Source organism: Passer domesticus, chromosome 6 (assembly GCF_036417665.1).
Source record: "Passer domesticus isolate bPasDom1 chromosome 6, bPasDom1.hap1, whole genome shotgun sequence".
Taxonomy (NCBI): domain Eukaryota; kingdom Metazoa; phylum Chordata; class Aves; order Passeriformes; family Passeridae; genus Passer; species Passer domesticus.
The window spans coordinates 15,491,222-15,517,786 of record NC_087479.1 but is presented as its reverse complement, the minus strand read 5'-3'; the positions used below and the strand labels follow the sequence as shown (position 1 = coordinate 15,517,786).

At 42.8% G+C, this 26,565-nt stretch overlaps 1 protein-coding gene across 3 annotated transcripts in view; it reads right to left on the bottom strand.

The window, feature by feature from the left end:
* PRIMA1 (proline rich membrane anchor 1) overlaps positions 1-26,565 on the bottom strand; it is a 48,470-nt gene that overhangs the window by 17,401 nt on the left and 4,504 nt on the right. For all 3 annotated transcript variants that reach the window (XM_064423512.1, XM_064423513.1, XM_064423511.1), the window contains 2 exons: positions 24,082-24,232; positions 2,353-2,482 (listed from right to left, as the gene is read on the bottom strand). In XM_064423512.1, the coding sequence (XP_064279582.1) occupies positions 2,353-2,482; positions 24,082-24,232 (281 nt within the window). The remainder of the gene's footprint in view (positions 1-2,352; positions 2,483-24,081; positions 24,233-26,565) is intronic.

Below are 26,565 nucleotides of genomic sequence, written 5' to 3'. Positions count from 1 at the left end.
GCATGGTTATGGAGCCCAAAGCTGGGAACACACTGGAGGAACTCTTGGCTTCAGCATCACCCAGATTAATCCCCTTACTCTTTCTCTAGTCACTTCTACCTTCCAGCAAAAAAAAACAGAGTGAAGGATTTCTCACATTGGCTAAAGCTAATTCAGCTCAACAATATGTAATAACACTCTGTTGAAGCCAGAGATGCTTTTCGTGTGAAGTGTCTGATCCTATATCCCAGCATTTATTGATAGATATCTTTTACAGTGGATCAAGAAACCTGAACTACTGGGGAATACTGCCAGGCCCTTCAGGGCATTCTTTTAGCAGAACTGTCTTAGCAAGGACTCATTGATGAAAAGAAATGCTCTAGTTACCCTGTAAAATTATAATTAATACGATTTTCTTTCATAGCTGTCCATTCCACATCTGAGCAGTTTTCGGCTTAGCATTTGTCAGCAGTGTGAATGTCAAAAATAAGAAGATCTAAGAGGAATTTCCACTCTTCTCTGAGCCTAATGCCTATTCAAGCAGCTGACTGGTAGGTTGATATTCATACTGTTGACAAATAATGGGTGTCTTCATCAAGTAGTGGTATTATTTTGCACTGAAACGAAGCATGAGACTGTGTGTGAATTCCCCAAACCTTTGCAAGGCAGCTCTAAATTTGTCTCTTTTAATTTAATTTCTGTTCCTCCCATCTATTGCTCCTATCTACCAGCATCACAGCAGATTTGAAAAGCAATTCCTCGTGAGGCACAAGTTGCCCTGGAGAGTTACTGCTCTCATACAAATATTTTGCAGCCTTGACACAAATTATTTGCAATTTGGCAGTGGGTTGACAAATACAAATGAGCTGCAATGGTAGACCAGCAACTACAAGTGTGAGACTTTGCACTGTGCTACCAATTCAATTGGATGCCAAACTCAGTCCTCCAAAGATAATGTTTTGAAGTGCAGTTGCTAGAGTGAAAGTTTCCGGCTCCCCCAAAATAATAAACATTCATTTTAGCTAAACTAGAATAGCAAAAATACTGATGTAAATTTAATAAGAACTAAAATAGATACTTTCTCTTGGTGGAATTCTCCCTTTTTGATGCTCTTTCAAATCCTGCATAAATTTTTCAACAACCACAAAAAACATGTCCAATGCTTCACCGTTGTGATATCCCCACTGAGGCTCAACAAAAATCTTGCAATCACGTTGCATGCACATAACATTTTCCATGAAAAGTATTTTAATTTATTTTCTTTTTTCCATCACTCCAAGATATTATCACTCAGAAAACATGAAATTGAAAAAAACTGTCATGTATTCCAAGTTGAAATTCAGATGTCACTGCAGAGTCTCATGAGAGCTTTGGATGGGAATCCTGCATTCTCTGCTGCAGGCTGGGTCTCCTGGATATGCTAATAGCTCCCAGCCAAGACCCTCCCAGTATAAAACAGTGACCCCACGAACACTCAGCTGTGGGATGTTGTCAGAGCCATACTATAAACAACAGAGGAGAAATGAACCTTCATCCACCTGGCCTACAATTTCCACAAATTACTTTCTCCACTAAATCAACACTTCGGACTTGCATTTGGAACCTTAAAATGGAAATGTTTAAGTTTTGACCTTTTCCAGCAGAAATATAAATTTTTATTTAAGTGAAGCAATTATTTTCACTCATATTTTTCTGTGTCTGAAGTCAATACCGCCTAACTACTCGAGGCCTAGGCAAGTGCAGCTATTGCAAAGACAGTGGGCTGAAAAGGCTACTACACACTGCGGTACATAGGCTTCACAGAGAGAAAAGGCTTTGAATTTCATCTGTAGATTAAAATTTTGAAGCAAGAATAAATTAGAAGTATGGTTTCCAAATGAAAAACCACACATAGCACCATAGACTTTGAGTTATAAGGGTTTACATTAATGTGACATGCTAAAATTAGTAATGGACCTGGGCAAAGAATCTCACATCCCACATGTAAATTTTGAACATTACCAGAAGTGGTGTTCAAACACAAGCAGTACAGTGTTTCCTACCTCTACACTGGGCCAAGCCAAAGCTCTCCACATTCACCAGGACCCTGCAGCAATTTGACTTTGGGCAAGTTCTGATTAATCTGAACAATGTAGCTCTGTCCTGTTTCTAGTTTTTCTCTTCCTTCTGCCCATGACTGCATTGAGCTACACCCTTTACACATGCAGGATACAGTACATGAAGTGACTTTCCAATGAAAACACACACTGGCTACGGGATGCATTTTGCTTTTTGGATGACTTTAAACTAAACATGATATCATGAGACAAGTCTTGGGTCAGCCTTTGTGGGGCTGCATTGCCCTAAGCACAGTAAAGTCTTCTGGAGCCTTACCTTTTTATGGCTTTGTAGCAAATGATGACAACTACAAAGAGGAACACTAGTGTGGCGCAGCATACTGCAATGATAATAACCAGGCCTGGCCACCAGGTCTCTTCAGTAGGACAAAAGGTAGACTTGGGAGCTGTAAAAAGAGAATGGAAAAATACATTAATTCTCCCAAATCAACAGGGTATTATCAAATATGCTTCAGTTACTTGCGCAACAGTGCTACACCAGGATCACAGATACATGCAAAGATGTTATTTCACATTTAGGACCCCTTTCTTTCTTTTCCCCAAGCCATCAATTTCTCTTATTGGTACTAAATATTTCTTATCAGAGTCCCAAGATGACCAAGTTCTCTGTGTCAGTGTTATCTACAACCTGGTACTCAGCACGAAGGAGAAAGGCTCAGCTCTGCTACCCGAGGGAAACATCTTCTTCCTCTGCATTCGCCATCTCCAGCTGCATCAGATTTAATTTTACAGAGGGATATTATGCTGATAAGAGCACGTTTTCAAACCCCATTAGGGGAGGTTAGTTGGGAGCCAAAGCAGTGCCTACCAATCTGTATTGTAGCTAATATTACTGTAACCTTGGAGTGAGGAAGGGGGATTTGTTTTAAAAGAATATGAGTTCTATTACGTTTACTAATTGATTTTAGAGTATTATAGTTGACAATCTTATTTTCCTTTACAACTACCTTTGAATTCTAAGCCCAGTTGTCAAGGTATGTTAACATTAAGAAAAGTTAACTTGTGGAAATATAAGCTATTATTATGATTATATTTTTCTTATTATATTTAGGGTTAGAATTGTCTATTTAAGTACCACTCAAACCAAGAAATATTTTGTATCTGGTGACATTTAGTTAAAATATTTTCCTTCAGGGCTATGTTTCTTTTCCCATGCTTTGAGGGGACACATTTCCTGAAGGATGGTGAGTAACAGCCAATGCCTAGAGCAGTATCAGTTTGCAGGGGGAGGAGAGAGCCTAAGCACAGCCTCTGCAACCACATAAATTCCATGAGAATTTTGGTCACCTTAAGTGACATTTAATAATGAATCAGTTGATGGGACTGTCTTTATCTACATTCTCAACTAAGTAGCTGAGCGAATGAAATATAGCAAAAGGCTCTTTTATGAGTCTCATTGTTTGATATTCTGAATGTCCAGTACACATCACAAATAGCTGCACAAGTTAAAATATATTATCAGTCCAGTATCATTTATTGTGATCTGACATCTCCTCTGTCTCCTCTGAGGAAAAGATATGCATATCCTTAGATTATCACTCAATAGATTAAACAATGAAATACACAATTCCTGAGAAAACTTCTTTTTTCCAATTTCAAGATATATAGAGGAGTTGGCAATATTCGCCCCAAGGAATCTACAGCAGCACCTCAGGAAAAGACTAGGTGAAGACCTTTAAGAAGCAATTAAAGTAATAAACCCAACAGCTTGAAAACAAGTGGTTCCCAGCTTCCTCTTTGACAATGTTCACTTCCAGAGTGCCCCAGCAACTGAATTTCTACTTTATTACTGTGTCAGTTGAGGAAGTCTGCTTTCAGTGGGTGATGGAACTATTTACTGTGTTTTGATAAAGCTAATGATTTTAATATTCTCTGGAAGTTTTCAATGTTTTTAGATTCCAGAACAGAATGCATGTCAAAGATGACAAAATGTTTGCATGAAGGAGCAGGCAGTGTCAAGGTCAACTCTACCCTTCTGCTGCTGTCCTGAAAAACACAAAAGGGAGCAGTGAAGTAAAAGGAAAAACATAGATCAGCAGGTGCCATGTAAAATTTGATGAGAGCACAGAAGGTGGGAGAAGTGAGGCTATCCTTCTCTAGCCCTTGTTCTTCTTCAAAGGCAGGATCAACCAAACTAATCAGAAAGCAACATGGTGGTGAGACTGGGCTGCTCCTCAGCACAATAAATGAGACTGACAAATGGCAGAGACAGGATATGAAGCCAGGCTTGTCACATGTCTGTACACCATGCAGTCCTTGATGGTTTGTCACAGTATTTTTCCACAGAGAATAAACAGATATATGTGGGATTGAATAGTAAACATTACTCCTAGATGCAGTCATTAATGACAGAAAAATAAGAATTGCTACTGTGGAAGTGATGTCTAATCCACCTGGCTCAGTTATTTTCCCCACGGTCCAGACTGGACAATCAAAAAGAAGCACAAGAAATCATGCTGGAAGCTACCAAAGCCTGTTCCTTAGTGGCTCGCGGTTTCATACAAATTTAAAAATTACTTTATCTTTCTACTCCTTATTAATGCAGTGCTAATCTTCTTTTCCTTTGAAATGTCCACTCCCTTTTCAATAAGCTCATAGTTCCATGTGTTTTTCTGCCTTTCTCAGTATGTGTTCACACAGCCCTCATACCTGGCATTTCTATGTCTTTAATGCATTTCTCCTCACAATTATTCTCTGAGGAAGAACTGCATTTAATCCCCTTATAACGATAGGAAGTCTAAGCCTGACCATGGATGCCCCCTCTGTGCAGCTAGAAATGTCAGCTGAGAGGGGAACTTCCCAAAGAACCAGCAAGATGCGTGGGAAGAACTCCATCTTCAGAGAGGAGCCTCCTAGTGAGTCCCACACTGAGCTCTTGATGCTGGGGAGGCATTGATGTGCCAGCTCCCTTGGGCTGGGGCTCACAGCTTTCCCTGGGGCTGGGGAACCTCTCCATCTTGTGCTTGACTCCCACATCCCAGCTTATCACCTGCACCTGGGGAGAAGGGCTGAGCCCACAGGTGTCAATGAACTGTCATGATGAGAAATTACCCTGAGTGAGGGCACCTGCAGCACCCTCTGGCACTTGGCATGGACAGCAGTACATTTCACAGGCACTCCCTGGAAGAGCACACACATGGGTCCCAAAAGTTCCTCAGGGGGATACTGGCATCACTACAAAACACACTGAGCAGAAAAAGTCCTACATAACCCATAACAGTGTCAGTGCCCAGTTATTTCATCGTCTTCACCCTTGATGAAGTTCAGGAGAGCAATTCTCCTGGTTGCTTCCTTGTTTGTACCACCTCTTTCAAACACATTATAAAACCCCAAAAGGTGTATATTTCAGAGCCAAATTGTGCCCTTTCCCTTGAGCAAAGAAACACAGACTGCTGTCCCTCACAGAGGTGTACCTGGGGAATGGAGGACACCCCTGCGTGCCAGCATTCCCTTTGTCATTCCCACTGGGCTGCTGAGAGGATACTCTGTGATGCTGGGGTTATGAAACTGTAAAGCTACACAGAGTAAGTGTGGCACACATAAATTGAGTTAAAAGCCAGAGAGCTGGTATGCCTCAAAATCTAACTATAAATGGAAAGTCATTGCTGGAAGAATGTGGTTTTTAACAGTGACCTCCCTTTTCAGCCCCCAAAATAGGGTGATGAAACTGATACAGTTTGCAAATGATTCGGGAATGCATTCAACCACAAATGGAGACAAACATATTTAGATTAGAAATAGGGTAATTATAATCATTAAGGATAATTAGTCCTTACCATAGTCTATCATTTCTGGCTGAGTATTTAAACAAAAAACTTAGTTTAAGGTAGCCTTTTTATTTTTACTTTAAGAGGTCTAAATTCAGCTAAAGAGATTGGACTCAGTATAAGACTTGAATAAGTAAAGAAAATGCTCTGGCTCTGGAAAGTCCACATGAGTACAATGCCTTTTATCTCTTGGCCTTAAAATTTATGAAGTACAAATGTTGGTTAGGTTTACTTTTAGAGGTCTATCACCTTCTCCTATTCCCAATGGCACCAGGCTTAAATAAATACAATGAGCAAATAAACCCATTTCAGCCCTGTAGTGGGTAGATGGATCCAACTTATTAAAAACAAATTAACCAAAAAGTGCTTTCAGATCAAACTGTTCAATATCACAAAAAAATCTTACATCTGCTTTTTTGACTAAATTTGTTTTGAAGACTCAGCATAAAGACACAGCTGTGACTCTAATGTTAGAAGGTATCTGTACACAGCTGGCTCTAGCCAGAAATGTGCATACCAGAAGAGATTAGCTCAGCTATTGAGAGTTTCCCTCAATGTCTAGGCACAAAAATAAAGGTTCTATCACTGGAAATAATGTTTCCATAAAATTCCCAATAAATTCTCTGATATTTTTTGATCAGACCTCAGTGGTCATTCTCAAAATTGCTCTGAGCTTCCAACAAAAAACTGTGATGAAGCTGTTTAAATCTTCCGGGTTAAGCATTAAACAGTTTTGTGTATGTTGTAAAAGCAATACATGTACTGCCTGAGACAGAATCTAGAAACAGGACTTTGAATCCTTGGATACACCATCAGGTTATCTTTAGTGGTCATGGCTGTAGTTTATAAAGCTCATAATTTCAAAATCTAATGCTCCCATAATTTATTTTGATTAGTGTTATTACTTTCCATTACCATATGGGTTTTAGGCTAATTGCTCTTTTCATGGGCATGCTGGGACATTAACAAGTAACACAACCAAGGCTGTCAGGAGACAGAAAGGGCTCTCTGAGGGGGGCCACGCTGAGCTGGTGCCCCTGAGCTGCTCTTGGCAGTGATGCTGAGGCAAGGAGCCTGCACCGGGGCATCCCTTCCCACTGCCAATCCCCAGCAGCCAGCTCTGCAAAGCAATGAAAAACAAAACAGAATAAAGCAAAACAAAGCAAAAAACCCAAACCAAGCCAAAACCAAAGACAGGGATGAGCTGGAAAATAGCTAAGGGAGGCAGTGGCCCGTGCTCCCACATGTAATCCCGGGGAGGTGTCTCCAGTGGAGTCTGTCAATTCACTCACAGACTGAGACCCAAGCAGCTGGTGAGTGTCCAGTGATGTGATGGGGAAGGGTGACAGTGACCCCCATCACCTCTCTACAACAGCAACTTCATGCCCAAAAAAAGGAAGAGCACTTTCAAGATAAATCAAAACTGATTATTGTTTTTCTTTTGCTCTTACTCCTATTCTTACAGAAAGGTCAAGAGTGCTGTCGTAATCACCCTTATGAGACATCTGCCTGTTTTTAATATTGTATACTCACAACAGGCTAAACCCTGCCATCTCCATGCCTGCAGCATTTCTCTTGCTATTGTAAGGCTGCCTGAATCAGCCATGCACTTTTAATTAGCATGCTAGGAAGCAGGATAGGATTTTGTTTTGAAGGCAGGCTCATATTCCAAGGGCCTCAAGTGTTTTATCAGTCTTGGTTGGAAATTAAAAGGAAGATGCAGGCAGTGTGTTTTCAGCAATCTCTATGTATGTCACATATTGTAGAGACCTGTTAATCTTCCGGCTAAAACAGGGTCTCATCTTCACTCTTATTTATTATTTTGATATTCACTTAAACTGTATGTTGATGTCCTATTTGCAAGACAGAGAAGACAGTAGTTCCTGCAGCTATTATCACACTGGGATGCAGGGACAAGGCCAGAAAACATGGAGAAGTTTAAATGTTATTACAAATGTCAAGGTGTATGAAAAAAAAAACTCTCAGGACACTTCAGTGTCCGATCTGAACTCCCAGTTAAATGTGGAGAAGGATTTGAATGTGTTACAGTTTGAGTCTCTTCCCATAAAGGTATCTCATCCAAGATCCTGTGGAATAGAGTTCAATTAATCCCCTGATTAATATGAAATAATTTGGGTTCTGTGAGGAATAATCCTGCAGAGGAAGTTACACAAACGCCAAGGCTCAGATATTTACTCTAGGTATTGCACTGTGTAATGCACAAGAAACAAGGAGAGCCTCCATCACATGCTCATATCTTTTTTGAGAAAGCTGATTTCAGTCCTGAGCCTGAGGCCTCTTGTCTACTTTTGCATAAGGTCCTTCACTCCCCCCAGCAGTGTAGATTCACCCTAAAGTGAGTGCTGATTAATTTAATGCTGATTAATTTCATTGAATGATAGGATGAAGCCTTAGGCAGCTAATAAAAAAGGCCCAAGGGCTCAAGTGATGTAAACTAGCAGAAGTCCACCCAGCTGTGAGACTGGTGCCAGCTGAGGACCTTGTCCCAGCATCTGCTTGATGATGCTCAGAAGAGAAATGTAGCTGCAGGTCAGCATCAGTGTCTCCAGAGCCCTGGAGGCTGAGGGCTCTCTGGGAACAAGACTGGTTACCTAACCCAGGGCCTTGGGGAGAGAGCTGTGAGTCAGTGTCAGCTGAAGCATCCCCTCAGTTTGCTGTATTCCATCACGTAGGGACTGCTACAGATGTGTTTGGATAGTGCATGCAGTAGGAACGTGCTGCGTGTACCCAGGGCTGCTCACACTCAGAGGCAGCCAACAAGGGAAAAAACAAATCCTTTAAAAGAGCCTGCTAGTGGAGTTTGTGGTGCTGCTAGACTTGATACAAATATAGATCTTCAGCTGTTATTCTAAAATACATTGTGAGAACAGGCAAAGTATGTGTTCCCTTCCACACTATTGGATTTAAGTGGAAAATTTCCTGGGAGGATGGGGGAGAGGAGGCTGACCAAGAAATGTGTGACTGACCTTGCTGTGTGTTCCTGGGGCAGAAAGCCATGACTGGAGACATGACCTGCATCCTCAGGGCACCCCAGAGCCCAGGCCCTGGGGCTGTGCTTGGCCAGAGGGAACCCTGAGCTCACCTTCACTGGCAGCCACAGCTGGCTGCAGGAGGCAGCCCTCGGGCTGGGGATCAGGGACAGACAGGCTTGCCAAAGGAAGGACTGGCATTTTCCAGACTGATGGAGAAGTGGCTTGTCTAGCCCTGTCAGGTTTCCTCATGCTGTGTTTGGGGTTTTTTTTACTCCCTTACAGATCTCTGCCCTTCCTGTTGCCTGTAAGCTTAGGGCCACTTCCAGAGTGCCATGGGCCAGCTGGGTAAACAACCAGGCAATAGCGGCATGCTCGGCAGAGAGCCTGTCCTGATTTATGGCCTCCCTGGAGGAGCTAGGTTAAATAACACTGGTAGAAATCAGCTATTCCTGTAGCAGATGATACTTCTGTTTATCACACTTTGTTGCAGACAAGTTTATATCATGCAGCTGCTCTGTGCATATGTTCCTACTACACTTCTAAGGGGGATACTGCAATCACTACGCAGCGGGAACTTCTGCTATAATAAAAACATGTGTGGGAATGATGCTGGAGAAATTCCCTCCCCCGCAGCTCTTACACTGTAGATACTGTTATTCTACACTCTCAGTTGCCTCATCTTCTTAGTTTTCTCATCCTTTCTAAAAACACTTCTCTTGTGAAACAAGAAACACACAGTTTTGTGCTTAGTTTTGGAGACTGGAGTGTTCAGGAGGTGAAGGAAAGGGGTTGTTCTGCAGGAATTTTTTGAAGGTCACAGGCACAGGAGGAGTGCATGGCTCATTGCAAGAAACAGAACTGGAACTGCAGGTGAAAGAACCTGAGCATGAGTAGTCAGTAAGGAAGAGAGCAGCTGGGTGGGGGAGGTTAATTGTGATGCTCAAGATCTAAGCTTTAGGAGTTATTGAACCTGCACACATTTAGGTTTGGGTTCAGCAGTAGATTTCACTAAAACTCCATGTTACTGTGCTTTCTTGGTTGGTGTCATGCAGCTGTTTCACCTTGACAGATTTGGGATTCTTATAGAAAATGAACATATTGTTAGGACCAAAATAAAATAATAATAGGTAAAAATATTGGTTAGCCAGACACAAGTAAAGCACATTGTGGGGAAGTGGCTTGTGCAAACTCACTGCATCTCAGAGAGAAAGCCAGAAAAACAAAATGTCTTTTGACTCCTGGCCAGTCCTCCCCTCTGGATTGTATTTCCTCTTCTTTGGGAGTAAACACAAACAACTGATTTGGCTAGAACCACATTACAGGGGTGGAAACAAAAAACTTCCTTTCTGACTTCCCAGACAGGCACCAGATCTCTGCCCCAAACCAGCACAGTGCCATCATGCCCAGCAGCTCAGTGCAGCCAAGCCCTGTGGTCAGAAACAAGGCAAGATCTCACAGGATGCCCTGGAATGGCTGACACTAAACTTGTGGGATAACCTGTCTTGGTTTTGTACAATTGCAGAGGGAAACTAGAGAACAGTTCAGAGTTCTACATACATATGGAAATATGCATAGAGCATAGCAGTAAAGAGATTGCCACACAAAGTAGGAAGAGAAAGTCTGTGCTCCAAATGATTAACAGGCTGAGATCCAGACCTGCCTGCCTTAATCCTATTAGGTTGCTGCTGAAGCTGATGGGGCCCACCAGAACTGAGGTACCCCTTGAACAGGGGCAAAACATGCTTTCAGCTGCTGAGGTCTTTTGGAGGAGAGCAGGGTTAGAGAGCACAGAGGGAGAATCTGTTCTCTAAAGCATGATCTGGAGAAGCAGTAGCATTTATAGACCTTGTGGTAGAAAGGCTTTTAAGGAGATTACATCATAGCTAGCTTCTGTGTTAATACTCAGCTCTGGCACTTATCTTTACAATGCATGCTCACATCAGCCAGTGCCCTCTGATCTGACTTTGCCCAGTGTTTTTCTCCCCATGAGACGCTGCTTTTCACTCCCCATCTGATTCTCTCTCAACATAAAGGACTAATTGTTTCTACCCTGATTGAATCACACCCTGTAGCTCTCTGTCCCCAGCAAATGAGAACTGAAGCCTGTGCCTTGCAAGGCACAACCTCCTCCTTGCAGCAGCACAAGCATTTGGGAGAGCCCATGGGCATGGTCACATTGTCTGCTCTCCACAGCCTGGGTCACTGCCAGGCTGGGCAGCACCAAGAGAGCCCATGACACCCCCAGGTATCCCAAGTGCTGCCTCTCCACGGGAGCCATCACTGAGGTGGGCCCTGCCGGATTTGGGGGCCTGTTTTCTGAAATGGAGGAGACGCCGACCAGGTTAGTGGGTATCTGGTGCCTCTAAGAAACAGGTCACAAGTGCCAAAGCATTTGGTGTTTAATTAGTACCCTGGCATTTATTTTAGAAGCAACCTGGTTTCCAGAGGTTCTTAGCACTCTGAGAACCAGGATGCTTTAAGCTGGGTATGAAGATATAGAACCTTAAGTTCGATTTTCTGCATTTCATGACACAGTTTTTAACCTCTCTGTACTTGGGCAGTGTGTCACTGCAGAAGATAGAAATTCCCCACGGGAGGTGGGTTCCAGGCTCAGTTCTTCTTCTTGCTCACTGGGTGGTTTTGGGACAATTTCCACTCCAGCCTTGTTTCTCCTTCTCTAGGAGAAAGCTCCAGCTTTCTAAATGGTTGGAAGGTGTAGGGATAAAATGTGAGTGTCAGCAATGTTCCTATTTCTTTCCCAATTCTTTAAATAGGATAGACAGACCCATTTATAAGTACTTCAGCTATATTTCTACAAGAACTAGTTGTAATTACCTGACCTTCTTGTCAACCACCAATTCAAGGAAACACAGCAGCAAGGCCATGGTCTGTGACAGAACAGCAGAGCACAACACTGACCTGGAGACAGTAATTCTCAGTTCTTTTGAACAGAGGCACCACTGAGAGACACAGGGATGTGCCAGTACCATCCACTTCATTGCACAAACACACAGTCTAGCTCTTCAGTGGCAACTGATGTGCACAGGCATGTTATGAGCACTTGCAATTCTTCAGTGGGGAAAAATCAGTGCTGAACACAATCTGCTTGTCCTGCCAAACTGTGTGACCTCATCATGTTACAGTGATGAAAGTGAAAAAGCATCCTGAAAAAAAAGAGGCCTGAAAACACTGGACCTTCATGCCAAATCTGCCATTTCAGCACACTTGGGGTTATTTCCATCAACAAGCACACACACACACATGCACACAGACATCTGGGGTTATTTAGCCTGGAGAAGAGGAGGCTCAGAGGAGACCTCACTACTCTACAACTGCCTGAGAGGAGCTGTAGCCAGCTGAGGGTCAGTGTCTTCTTTCAGACAACCAGCAACAGGACAAGAGGACAGTCTTAAGCTGAGCAAGGGGAGGTTTAGGTTGCACATTAGGAAGAAGTTCTTTAAAAAAAGTGTGACTGGGCATCGGGATGGCCTGCCCAGAAAGGTGGTGGAGTCACCATGCCTGGAGGTATTTAAGGAAAGACTGGATGTGGCTCTTAGTGCCATGGTCTGGTTGACAAGGTGGTGTTTGGTCATAGGCTGGACTTGATGATCTCAGAGGTCTTTTCCAATCTAAATTATTCTGTGACTCTGTGAATAACTTCAACATGAACAGGAAGAAGTTTGCTTCTGGGAATCAGATATGTGGAGACTTCTTCAAGCTGCCAGGGAAAAGGACTATCTTTGCTAGCAGGCTTATGGCACTGTGCCTTGAGCCATTTAACATCAAACAAAAGTAGGAACCATTGAAAGAAATAAAGGGTTGCTTCCAAACTGGAACTCACTAGGTAGAGAACATGCACTTTCCCACCTCAATCCCATAGCCAATATCACCTCCCAGGTCCACTGCAGTAAAATAGGTATAAAAATAATTGAGTCTTCTAGACAGTTTCTCCCCCAGTCAACCTGTCTTGCTTTCAAGCTGTTTCAGAGGCTGTTTTAGGGCAGAAGATGGGCTCATCATCAGTACCAGGAATTTCTGGGAGAAATAGGCTCCTTTGTGATGCAGTGAAACTGCAGAGGGCAACTCATAGGGAAGCAAGTGCAGAAGAGCAAAGACACTAAGTGGAAAACTGGCCTCATCCTCCCTTGTGACCTAATGGCCACCACTCACCTTAGAGCAACAGGGAGGAAGTGATTAGTTAACAGTAAACAGATTAGTAAACATTAAACATCAGTAAAGATCTGTTCAGTCCAAAATAAGGTGGATTGGACCACGGCTTGAGACACTTGCTGAGAGCTAAGCAGCTTGGAGAGCTTATTCAGCATCTATCTGCATTTTTAGGTGATAAAAGCCCTTAAAAAAACTAGCCCTGGCTTCCACTGTGCCTCAATATCCTTGGATGAAATCCAGGCCCCAGATGGTACCATGAAGGCAGCTTCTGGTGAGCCTGTTAAGGTTCTGTGGTAGTGCCGGTTGTATGGACACTGTAAGCTCATATAATGAGCCTTCCCAGGTGGTGAATTCCCTTATCTGCTGATATACTCTCCTCTTCAGGGTTTTGCTGAAGCTGTATCATCATCAGCTATCATCTGTATTACATCAGAGGAGTAATAAGACAAGCCATAGTGCTGGTTTTTAGTGTGGGTTTGTGTCCAGCCCCTCAAGCTGCCTCCTTTCATTAATTATTGCATGGTGATGGTGTGGCTGCAGGTGCTGCATCTCAGCCCTGGCACCATCCTCACTGTGTGATGGTACAGCCTCCTATTCCTTGGGACAGGACACAGCTGATCAGTTCTCTCATTACTTTTGAGACTAATAATAATAACAACAATAATCTTCAGTGCTTGACACCTACTAGTCTCAAATACAAAGTTTACAGGTATGAAAACATATCCCTGTTTCAGATATGGTAACTCTGGGTGTCTGATATTATAACTGACTCTGTTACAGAGATCTCAGGTAGCAGGTTGGTAGCAGAAGGAGAAGCAGTGCTCTGGACGCTCTTTCCACCATTCCCTGGAGGATGGGCAAGATGTCTCCTTTGTGGAAGTCACAGTATGTCACCCTCAAGCCTTCTGAAAGCTTATCAGTCTTTCAGCTCTTACCATGAACAGACTTTCCAAGGAGGGATGATAGAGGCTGAAATTCAAACAGCTGAGACGTGGTTTCAGGAATCTACACTCTTACAGTGATGACCAGTCTTTCACCAGCAATTGATTAATGAGATACCTCAGGGCTGGCAGATTGAATCTCACAGACAGATGACAGATTTTCTTGGTATAATGTTTTCTATACAGATTGAATTAAAGTCCAGATTTGCACAACTTCTTAGAGTTCAACAGCATTCCCATGAGTGCTGCCATCAGTCACAAGCTATGCAAAGTGAATAAAATTCAGTGCTACTGGTATTAAGTCATTATCTTGTAGATCCTTAACAGGTTTTTTAAGACCTTGAGAACCTCTAGGTAATAGCAAAGATTAGTCAAACCTCACGTCTTAGTGCTGACACTTTGTCAAAATTAGCACCTTCAGGGAAGTCTGGGACAAAACCAACTGTAGACTGAATTTCCTCAAAAAAGATTGTGGAAGACTTGGAAATACTCTGCATATTTTCCTAATGTGTTAATAGGACAGTTTCTAAGGTACTGGTTTGTGTCCATCTCTGGAAAATAATTGGTTTGCCTGTTGGGCACCCCACTATATAAAGAGAGTGACTATAAAAGACACATGCTTAAGATTGGTAAGTGCAGATGGCTCTAAAGAGTTCACTTTACAAAGAAAGCCATTTTGCAAGTCATATGTCTAAGTTTTAGGGAACAGCCAGCTGACTGTGTAGCTGATATTTCTGTTGATGTATGGAATCCATATAAACATAATCCTCCTATTTGATATTATGTGGTTTGTTCCTTGTATCACTTTAACAACTCCGTTATTGCTGGAATTAAGGGCTACAGCGATCACTTAAAAATGTCCCTTAAGAGATGAATGAATAATTCCTATACCTATTGCTCTTAAATTCCTTTTTCCAAATTGTATTCAAATTCAACTTAAGGGAAATTAAATTGATGACGTGACCGCAGTAAAATGGAACTGAATGTGAAAGACCTTCCAAAGTAGGTGTAAATTTAATTCTAATATAAGTAAAATTACATTTATCAACTAATAATTTTTCATGCAGTTTCCATAAAATACCGAACACTTAAAAAGGCAATTACATCACATTAACAGATCGAGGCATTTCACTGTGCCAAATGCCCTCATATGAAGTCCTCAATCACCACTCAGTATATTTGGAGCTCCTGGAAAGCTAAAAGAAGGCACAGGTTTCTTTATAGTCACAAAAGCAAGGAAATTGGTGACAGGTTGCTATTGCACTGCCCCCAGGCTTTACACAGACTGTGACTCCCTAGTGAACCCACAGCAGTGGGCAGCCCCCATGTACAGTGATGCCCTGAAAAGCTGAGGCAGAGCACCTGCACCTTGTCAAATTGAAACCCTCTCTGTGCTCCACTGATAGTCATCTCCTTCGATAATGGCTATGAAATAAAAATACACATCATTTTCAGAAGGAAAGGAAAATGTCCAGGGATGATTCAAGAGAATCTGCTCCATTGGTAAAAGTCCAGTTTAATAGCAGCATTTGTCAAGGAACAGATCTTTGTTTAAAATTATGAGATGATAAAATTATTTCATCACCAATGAGCTGATGAAATACCAGCTCCATTTAAAAGACACTTCAAAATAATAAAATAATTCATTTAAACAGCCATTAGGGATCCAGAATTTGCTGCTATATTTATGTAGTTATAATGCAATATGATTTACTAGTGGAAGGGTTAAATTAACTTGCATAATTATTAACAACATATTTTGGCAGCAGCATTAGTTATTAGCTGATATTCATACTATATTAATGGACACTGTGTCCTCACTTTGGGATAATATCCCGAATTTCCAGACTACTGCTTCCTTGACCTGCTACACTGACTTAAATATTACCCTTAAGTTGCAATTACACAAGCAGAGCAACACCTTTATATCCTGTTCATAACAATACAATGCACAAAACCCTTACAAGAACATATTTCTGTAGGTCTGCTTTACCAGGGTCAGCTGCTTAGCCCTTCCTGCTGGAACAGCTTGTGCCAATTAAGCATTTACTTCTGACTTGTCAAGATGAGGCACAACTCCTTCTGCCAGGAGCAGGTGAACCCACAATTACTTGTAAATCAGCAGCCTCTGACTCATCAGTAACTTCACCGAAGATCTGTTATCTTCTTAATCAGTGAAATGGTAGGCATGTACAAATGGACTGCCATCCACAGAAGGAATTAAGGTCTTCAGCTTAGCCAACTCCTTCTGCTTAAAAAAAATCAAGATGTTGGAGTATGCATCTCAGAGTAGAAAGGACTGTTCTATTGCAGAACCAGTTTAATATGTGATGGTTCTTTTTAAAAATTAGACAATGCTTTTAATCTATAGACAACAGGACTCCCACTGACTTGTGCACTGCAAAATCTGGCCTGAGGCTTTTACTTTTAAATACTTCAAAATGCATTTTCAAGAGAGAGGATTTTTCCATCATATCAATTTATTACTGTATGAAAAATTCAAAACAAATATACAAGGTCCCAGAGCAGGGGAGATATTCATCACTTTCCTAAATAAAAATTAGACTTGGCAAAATGTTTCAGAATTTTTTGTGATGAAAAACTCTGAATTGGGAAAGCACTGGAAGCTGTGACTGACCATCTGGTCTTACCAGTGTCTCAAACAGAAAGACAGAAATTTTACAACTCAATATGAGGAGATGCTAAGTGAAAGAGTGACAGCAGAATCCTATAATGAAAGTATAAGTATGAACCTTTCCAGTCTTACCCGCTTTCTAATCACTAATCTTGCTTTTCAGACTTAATATAACACCTTAGTTGCTCAAACTATGTCAAATTTTGTATTTGATTACTGCTTAAGAAATCTTCTCACCATAAATAATTTTCCCATTTTGACTGAGATGTGAGGACTTTTATTTCTACACTAGAAATAACTATGCTTAATGGAAAGAAAAAGGCGGAACTTTGAATTCTATACGTCTTTGGTGACAAAATCAGAGTGCCTGCAATTTGAGGCAGAAAATCCAATCACTGTATTTCTGATTTAGATGGGTGAATTCTGCTTGATCCAGTCTTGGATGCTTAATGATTTGGTTCACTGTGCTAAGAGTGAAGGTAGTGTCTGTGATGTGAAAACAACATGAGGGGCACCTGGACTAGACTCCACTTCTGCCACCATCCTTGGCTCCAGGCTGTGGGCTTGGAGTTCAGTTTAGATTTGAAAGTCTCCAAATCCTACAGCCAGTTCACATTCCTCCAGTAACACAAAAGTGCATGTGGGAGATGACAAGAATTAAATTTTGGTTTTGCTTTGTAAATTATGAACAATGCTCTCACACAAGACTGCAATTCACAGTACGACAGCTGTGTTACCAAAACTGGAAGGGCTTCCCTGTTTCAGCATTCTGTTTGCATTTAAAAAAAGTCACTGTCTAGACCAGACTTTCTCTCACAGTAGCAGTCACTACTGTAAATGTCTTCATGCAGGAGACAATGTGTCCCCTGCCATTTTGGGGTTTCTCTGCTGTTCAGTTTTGGTAGTCACTATGTTGTATGCAGGATGGAGGGAAATGTCTTCCCCTATAATATAAAACAAACTCAGCCCTGCCTGTTTGCTAACAATTCCTTTGGGCATCACTTGGGAGAAATCTACCCAAGATTCCTCTAATATGTCCAAATATCTCAAAGCTACTCTGAACAAGTCTTCCAGGCAGAAGGGCAGCAGGTGAAGGGTGGTCCAGCCAGCTGAGCACATAGGGCCAGCAGCTTTGCAGTGGGTGCTTGTAAAGATAGAGAACCCTCACAAGATAAAATGCTTAACCAAAGGGAAACTTAAACTCAGAGCTCTCTAAGATGCTCAAATCCTATTGCAGCAGACTACATCAGACTGACTATCGGGCATCTCATATTTGAAGATACATCATGGCCTCCAGGAAGGCTTCAATGCATTTTGCAATCACATCTTCCCCTCCACTCCTGCGGGATAATGAGACCTCTGCCAAAGATAAAAGTTCTTTAGGCATTGAGTCGGCAAACACATCAGTATCCAAGTACAAGAAATGTAGTGGTGAGTACCAGGACCACGCTCAGTTTTCAGGAATAGCGACGTGGAGACAGTATTGAGCATAAGGTTCAAACTCATTCTTTGAATCCATACTGGATCACCTGTGCATTCTACCTTCAGGATTAGGACCCAGAAAATCCTAAGGAAAACCCATTTCTTATTCTTTTATGTCCTAGAGCCATACAATGTTTATTTCTATAACAAGTTATTGCTCTGAAAGGCTATTTTAAAAATTAGCAAGGCATTTGAAAAATTTGGTTACTTGAAACCCTACACAAAATTTAAGAAGTTCCAGACTATTCCTGTTCTTCAGATTCCTGCCTAATATATGCACATTGTGGAAGTCCAGAGATGAATGGCATTCCTCAGGGGATGGTATTAGGATTGGTACTGTTAAACATCTGTGTCAGCAACACAGACAGTGGGATTGAGCACATCCTCAGCAAGTTTGCTGATGACACCAAGATATGTCATGCACTCAGCACACTGGAGAGAATGGATGCCACCCAGAGGGAGCAGATGCCATCCAGAGGGAAGGGATATCATCCAGAGGGACCTTGACAGGCTTGAGCAGTGGGCCTGCGCAAACCTCGTGAAGTTCAACAAGGTCCTGCACCCATGTCAGGGCAATGCTGAGTACAAACAAAATCTGTGATGAGAATAGATTAAGAGCAGCCCTGAGGTGAAAGACTTAGGGGTGCTGGTGGACAAGGAGTTTGACATGACATGGCAATGTGTGCTCACAGCCCAGAAAGCCAAGGGTGTCCTGGGTGCATCAACACAAGCGTGGCCATCAGGTCAAAGGAGGGGATTCTCCCCTCTACTCCACTCTCATGAGACCCCATCTGCAGTACCATGATCAGCTCTGGGCCCAATATAAGGAGGATGTGGACTCACTCCAATAGGGGGGCACAAAGATGATTGGATGGCTGGAGACCTTTTCTATGAGACAGTTGAGAGAGTTGGAGAAAACTCCAGGGAGACCTTATAGCAGCATTCAGTACCTGAAGGGAGCCTACAAAAAAGCTGGAGAGGGACATTTTACAAGGGCATGTGTGGCTAAGGACAAGGGGTAATGGATTTCAACTGGAAGAACATAAATTTAGATTAGATATTGGGAAGAAATTCTTTACTGTGTGGATGGTGAGGCACTGGAACAGGTTGTGCAGAGAAACTGGATTCCCTGTCCCTGGAAGTGTTCATGGCCAGTTTGGATGGGACTTTGAGGAACCTGGTGTAGGGGAAGGTATAACTGCCCATGGCAGGTGGGTGAAATTAAATTATCTTTATGGTCCCTTTTAACCAGAACCATTCCATGAATCTATGATCTGTCCTAAAAGATATGAATGTCCTTAGTTCTCCTACTTGCACTGAAAGAACCCTGCATGCTTTCTGAAAGTAGGCTGTACATCTGAACTTATATAGCTGCCAAAAGGTTTCACCCTTCTCGTAGTTGGTCATTTTTATTTTGGCATTTTCACCAGTCCAAATAATTAGTTAATTAGATGCTGTGTCTCCAGAGATAAAGATTTCACTCTGAAAAACAAAATGATACAATTACTGCATGGAGATTACAGCCCTCTGCAGTGATGTCATTCACTTTGGCTTTCCACTGACATGATTGTGCTTGATCTCAGCTGACAGCTCAGGGCAAACTTCCACTAAGGTCAGGAGCTGTAAAGACTTCATTGTGCACCTATGTGCCAGCATCCAACTGCCAGAGACTGGTTCATGCATCCAGACTCAGCTTAAGTTTCCTCCTCTAAATTTTGACTGAAGCAATGTTTGAATGAACACTTCCTTCATCCAGAGAGCAGATGGCAAAACCATGGACTCCTCACCCAATACCATGGACTCCTCTAGCCAAGGGTAGAGCAGACACAGCAAATGTTGCTCAGCAAGTGAGGAGAACAGGCAAGAAAATCCTTTCTCTTCCTTGTACCATTTTAAAGAAGTCACTTCTGATTTTTTTTTCATAAGATCTTACACAGGTTAAAACTGATACTGACTACTGTCTAGCTCTAACCCCTTCCCCCTTTCCTGTTTTGAAAGCCTGGCTTTTACTTCCAGACAAAATCCTTTCTTCTTTGCAATTCCCCTGGAGAAACCTGCATGGTCACAGAGTATTTAGGAGTTGACAACAGCAGTTTTTCAGATTTTTAAGGGTCAACATCACTTGAACTAGCTTAATCTCATGGGTCCGTGAAGCCGGGTTAGAAATGCTGCCTAAACAAGTATTCCATCCACCTTGTCTTAGTCTTGGCTGAAATCCAGAGACAAGGAGGAAAGCAGATGGAGAGAAAAAGACACAGTTAATTAAAGGCCAGGTTCTGAGCATCTCTATTGCCTTCAGGTCATTGCAGACATATCTAGGGAACACACTCAATTCATCGGAAGTTCTTTCTTCCTTTGCTGTCAGCATTTAAGTTTAGTTGGCCTTAGGCCCCTTAGAGCCTCATGAGCTTTCCCTTCATTTCATCAGTGAGCAGTTTTCTAGGCATGGGTTAAAGAGCAGGCTGCTGCTTGCATAAGGGGAGTTACTCTGGAAACATCGATATACCAAACTGTCTGGAGGAGCTGCCACGGGCTCCTGACAGTCCTCACCATCACACAGTCCCCACCACCCTAGTTACTTCTAACATGGGCTGGAGTCCTTCCCCTCAGAGCCCCTTGGTAAGGTACACATCTGTATCAAATCAGACAGCAGTGTCCCAATGGGATGACAGAAAACTGCATCTGAAATGAAGCTCAGGAAAGTCAAAGCTCAAATAACCCATGTGTCCCACTTTGCGGAAAAAGCTACAGGTGAACCAGCAATACTGAGAGACCCAGCATGCACAGGGAGGAGCATGGCTGATGGCAGCTTTCCTTTAGATACTGCAAGGCTGATGGATTCCCAGGAGGAGGCACAGGGTTATGCTGCCATGACGGACTTGGCTGCAGAGCAGAGGCAGGGAAGGCAAGATCAGAGGTTGGATGGGGCACCATAATGCAAGTGGTCCATGTGAAGGAGTTTGAAATGTGGGGAAAGGAGACCTGGGGTCATCCCTGAAGGAGGACAAAAGCACTCTTATTTAATCTCCCATATTCATGTAGTTTCATTTATTTATTCAGTGCCTCCTCAGGATGTGATGAAACACTCCCCACACATTCTTAATGTAAATACCCAACCCTAACAGGGAGGTGTCTCCTAAACCAGGGAAAGCTGGTGCTCCTAACACTGCTCGTGGTTTTAGACTGCCTGCTAAGCTGTGTGATTCTACTCATTTTCTCCAGAGGGAATTAGGTTATTTCCCCTCAGAGTAAACACAGCATTTTCCAGCTATTATACGTGAATTCTAGGATTCTCTGCATTTAATAGATTTTGTATAAATCTGTCTGCAGGAAGCAGAGTTTAAGATTTGTTGCTGGACCAACCTGTCAATATTGAAGTGTCTAAAGAGACACTAAATGTACTATGATTGTTCCTAAAAGTCCTCAAGCACAATAAAAGCCTTTCAGGGAGTGATTCAGCTGCTCACAAACAGTTATGCAGTGCCATCCCATACAACCAAGTAGGGTTTGCAAAACAATCAGGTGGGACTGATAGAAAGGACACATCAGAGGGTTCTCTGATTTTCCACAACAGCAGCTAGAGGCCACGTCAAAGAGCACTAGATGCTTCATATAGCAGACTGAACTGTCAGTGTCTGTAGTGACTGGAGAGACAGGATTTTTGCATCTATTGGCTTTAATCACCCAGCCCAAACCACAATAGATGCTTTAGAGTTGATCTAAATCTCCAGCAAAATTCAGTTTCATTGCAGAGAGAGCTTTTAAGGACAGAGCCTCGCAGACTGCAGCCTTTTGTGGCTCACAAAGCTCTGAAAGCAATTCCAGCATCTTTATGTAGTACCTTGTGATACAGACACCGTACCTTGTAAAGGTAAAAATCCTGCAGCTCCTACACTGCTGTTTTTTTGCAGATGTCTTTCCAGTACTGAACTTTATTCACACTTAGAAAGTTCAAAGTGCAAATCTAGCATCAACCACATCACAATAGCTTTTGGCTCTTTACTTCCTTCTCCTCTGAATACCATTTGAAAGCAGTGTCTATAACATCAATATTTAACCACAAGGCTTGTTGTTTCTCCCAAGGAAGTGGATTGCTGTACACATGGACTAAATCACAGTGCCTAGACAGCTGATGATAATGAAAGCATCATTCAAGATGAGACACTTGATTGCTACTCTAAAGCGTACCAGTGAAAGAAATGTGTAATCTCTTTTTTTCATTGTATTTGAAATGAAGCCACTTGCTTAAGTATTAGTCATCTGGATTTATATAGCTCATTTTTAGAACTGTGTTAGCACCTGGCAATCCAGCCTGAGAAAGCATCAGGCTACCCCAGTCACAGGCCCATTGGATTTCTTATTCTTCTTTCTACAATGTGTGACAGACTTATTTTTTTTCTGACATTATTTACTTCCCACTTGACAGGGGACAAATCCATGCACTCAGAGCAGCTGCAGGAGGGAGGGGAAGCAGCCTGGCAGTGGTGCTCCCTTCCCAGTACAGCTGGTCAGCAGGGCTGGTCCCTGTGCCAGCACTCTGCCACATCTCATCCCCCTCAGGGTAACAGGGTACCCCAGGCACAAAAAAAGAGAGCGACAAAGTACTCTGTTTTCTGGCTGTGATACAAAGATCAAGGTAATTTTCCATATTACTGCCCATGACATTTTCCTGAATATTGAAAGAGATTTTTCCTGCTATAAAAACTATCCCTCTCTGCTTTCCCAGCTGTCTTTGTACTTCCTTTCCCAAGTGTTTCACTGTTGGTTCTTCTCTGCCTTTGCCTTAATTTTCTGCAGTCTAGCACAAGTACAAAGCATGCTCCTGGCAGAAAAGACACTGAAAAATTCTGCCTGTCCTCTGCCTGACTACAAGCTGTGCAGAAACCTTCTTCATGTCTTCTGCACATCTGGAGATGCCACTGATAAAGACAAACAGCCAGATGATGATACCTAATGATTTATTTTTCCTTGGGGGAAATGCTGAGGATACTGGATACACTTTGCAACACTGCTCCCAGGAGAGTTTATATAATCAGGGAGAAGAATTAATAGGCAGCCTTATAGGGAGAGATGAATTTATGAAAATGTATAAGCATTAAGGAGAGTTACTGGAATACCAAACTCCCGGGACCCAGTCTGTGTCCCTGAACCCAGTGGGTGCAGCAGAACCAGGAAGGTCTCTCCCACAGTGACCATGGGGACAGATATCACTCTCCAGAATTTATCTGTATGTCAGGGATCACAGGAATACTGATGTGGAAAGCAGCTGCAGAGCCAGCCAGCAGGAACTGAAGGCACCAGGTGTGCTGGGCATGGGGATGTATGGCTGAAAATAAGGAGGAGCTTGGATGCACTGGGTAAGGCTTGGGAGCACTGATTTGTATGAAGAGAAACAGATGAGTCTTAGCCTGCATGTGCATTAGTAGGAAAACTGCTCACTTGCCATTGACTCCTGACATGCCTCCTATTTTTGTAACAGTTGTAAGCAATTTAAAACCAGTGAGCCTGAGTCACTGCTATGGTAAACTGTAGTGCTCCAGTGTCTTGACAACAGTCAAATGTACTGAATGGTCTAGACAGAGTGTTTGGATTTTTGTCTACTTATGAATTAATTTGCCTTGGAGCACGCAGACCTTCAAGCTGCACACCTGGCAAAAAAGGGGGGCATGACACTTAAGGGGCAGCACAGCACTATGTCTCTGTAGGAAAGCATTCCCCAGGGCTAGGGGATTAGGGAACCATTTAAAACCAGGGAATCATACATAACACAATGAAAGGAGGGAATTTCTCTGGCTTTCCTCCAAAAGCCAAGCATTATTCATTGATCAGAAAACAGATCTCCATCTCTACTGAGCACATTTCTTCTTCCATTTGCTAAGTGGAAAATGACAAATGAGCTAGCTGTGCCCTTTCCCACATCCCTTCTGCTTTCTGTCCAGGTGTCCCCGTTGCTTTGCCCTCCTTCAGCACACCACAGCAGTATCAGCAGCTACTTACTCGGCACTGCTAGCAACCTCGGGGGCGGCGGAGGTGGAGGAGGCGGTGGTAACAGTGGAGGCGGCCTGCACTGGCAAATTTCCTGGCAGCTCTCTGTAAATTTCTCTGCTACAGGCTTGGAGCATGACTTCTGGGGCTCGCCCTGAGTGATCTGTGAAGAAACAAGTCATTGCATGAGCAGCAGAACAGTGAAAACTGATGAATGTGTTTTTTAGCCTTGAGTACCTGAGTGGCACCTCAGACCTGTAGCGAGAACTGAGCTAAAGTTCCTAAGATATCCTTTCCCTACATGGTTCTCATTTTTAATATTTCTTTTATTTAACACAATATCTTCAAGAACTCTTTCCCTCTGTCAAATTTGGTTGAGATTGGCCAGCTGGTTTCTGAGTTATTACAGGGTGAGGAGAAGGCAGGCAGTGGCAGACAATACGATTGCATAAGCCTTCTTTCCTTAGGAAAGCCATCTAGCAGCATGCATTATTCACAGGGTCATTGCTGCAAGCCAAAGAGAGCTAATAAAAATTACAAGACAGTTAGGGTCAGGATTACGTTCATTTTCCTTAAGGTAGAACTGAGAGCCAGAGGACATCCCTCCTCTGCTTTACCAGCCTCACTTGGAAGTTCAGAGGGCATTTCACAGGGTGTTTCACTTCCCGCCAAGTGGGGAGGCTACCCGAATTTTGATCATCTGTGGACCACAGCAATAACATGGTTTAAATGGAAATGCCACATTGTAGCCTCCTGTGAGATGCAGTGTTGGCTAATAATAAAAGTGAAGATGAGGCATTGCAGAACCCAAGCAAAGCATCACTTGGCCCTGAGCAATGATTTAGCCAGTACTGGTATACAATATATTCAGTAGCTTGATCTAGTCACGACAAGAACTATTTATTAACAGCATATTTTTCTTATCATAGAAATATTTACATAACTAGGAATTCAATGAATATTCAGCAAAATTTGGTAAAATGTAATGCTACAAAATGGAGTCAGTCCCCAGTGGAAAGGAAATTTGCTGAGCATTGCAGAAGCTTCTGAGAGGTGTTAACTTCAGAGGTCTCTAAGCCAGCTCTGTTTGAATGACTTATACAGGATACAATTTCGAAGAGACAAAACAAAGCCAAAAAGATTAATAAGCATGTTATCTAACAAGCACTTTGAATGTAAGCATTAGGAGACCATCTGGGACAGACTTGTGTCCTGCTGAAGCTAAGGACAGTTATGCTAGCATATTTTCTTGTCAAGTTTGGTCTTAGGAGGGTTATTGTCCTAATAGTTTTGGCCTAACATCATCTTCTTTAATTAGCTTTTTTCCACAACATGTTGGTCCTTACAAAGAAGATGTCTCATGCCCTGCTTTCTGATCCGTTTTAGGCAGGCTTCTTCTGCCTCTCTGGCAGGGTCACCCAGGGTTGCCTTCTCCCCACTTTTTTCTCCTGCCCAAGTTTGCTTCCCTTCCCCTGCCAGCTTTGGGCACCCAGTCTGTCTCCTCTCCCCTTTCAACCCTGGCCCCCAGCACAGCCGGCGTCCCTCTTCCACTGCCCACAGCTGAGCACCAAGGGGCTGCACTGCCCTGCAGGAAAGCTGTACACAGTTGTTTTATATATTTCTGGCCAGAAAGAGAGACGTGGCTAATTAAAACAACATCACTGCACAAAGGACGTGTTCACATGCGTAGGAGGTTTCTAAATGCAGAAAGACGCATTACTCTGGCCTCAGGGAACTGGAGGTAGGGCTTTGTTGATTAAATATTATAGGGAGGGAGGAAAGAATAGAAAAGGCTACGTGTAGCTAAGTTGGAAGGACAGCTCAGCACAGCATAAGGCAGAAGGCTCAGTTCTTTAAACAGCTTGTCTAAATCTATTACCAAACATAGGGAAAAACAAATTCAGCACAAGTGCTTTCCAACTTTCCCCTTCACCATCAGGTAACAGTAAGAGGATGGTTAAAGATCATCCCAGACAGCTTCCAGGAACTTACACAAACTCTCTGAACACTCTAATGAATCAAAGCGACTTGGCTGTGTAATCCCTCATGACTGGTAATAAATCTGTCAGCTAAGAAGGTTTATTTGTTTTTAAAGTAAGTGATCCCAGGCAGCAGAATATCCTCCATGCTGCCTCAGCTCTTCCAACACTGCTCACACGAGGGGTTGGGGTTCCAGGCAGGCTCCCAAGAAGAGCCCTGTGAGAGAACATGTGTCCTTCCCCTGCAGTGTCGGGGGCATACCTGGGGTACCTCCTTGTTCAACAGGTGTGACAAGATTCACCATGCTGACAGAAGAAGGTGGGGCAACACCTCTCCAGTGGTGTTGGCAGCTGGTTAGGAAGCAGCTATCAACTCCTAGCTCCAGCCTGGGCCCTCAGTTATTGAATCCTGAGAGCTCACTGCAGTCTTGCAGGGGGCAGTGTGATGGGAGAATATGGACACAGGGAAGAATAACATTGAGCAGACTTGGAGCCAGCTTCCTTTGCAGATCAGAAG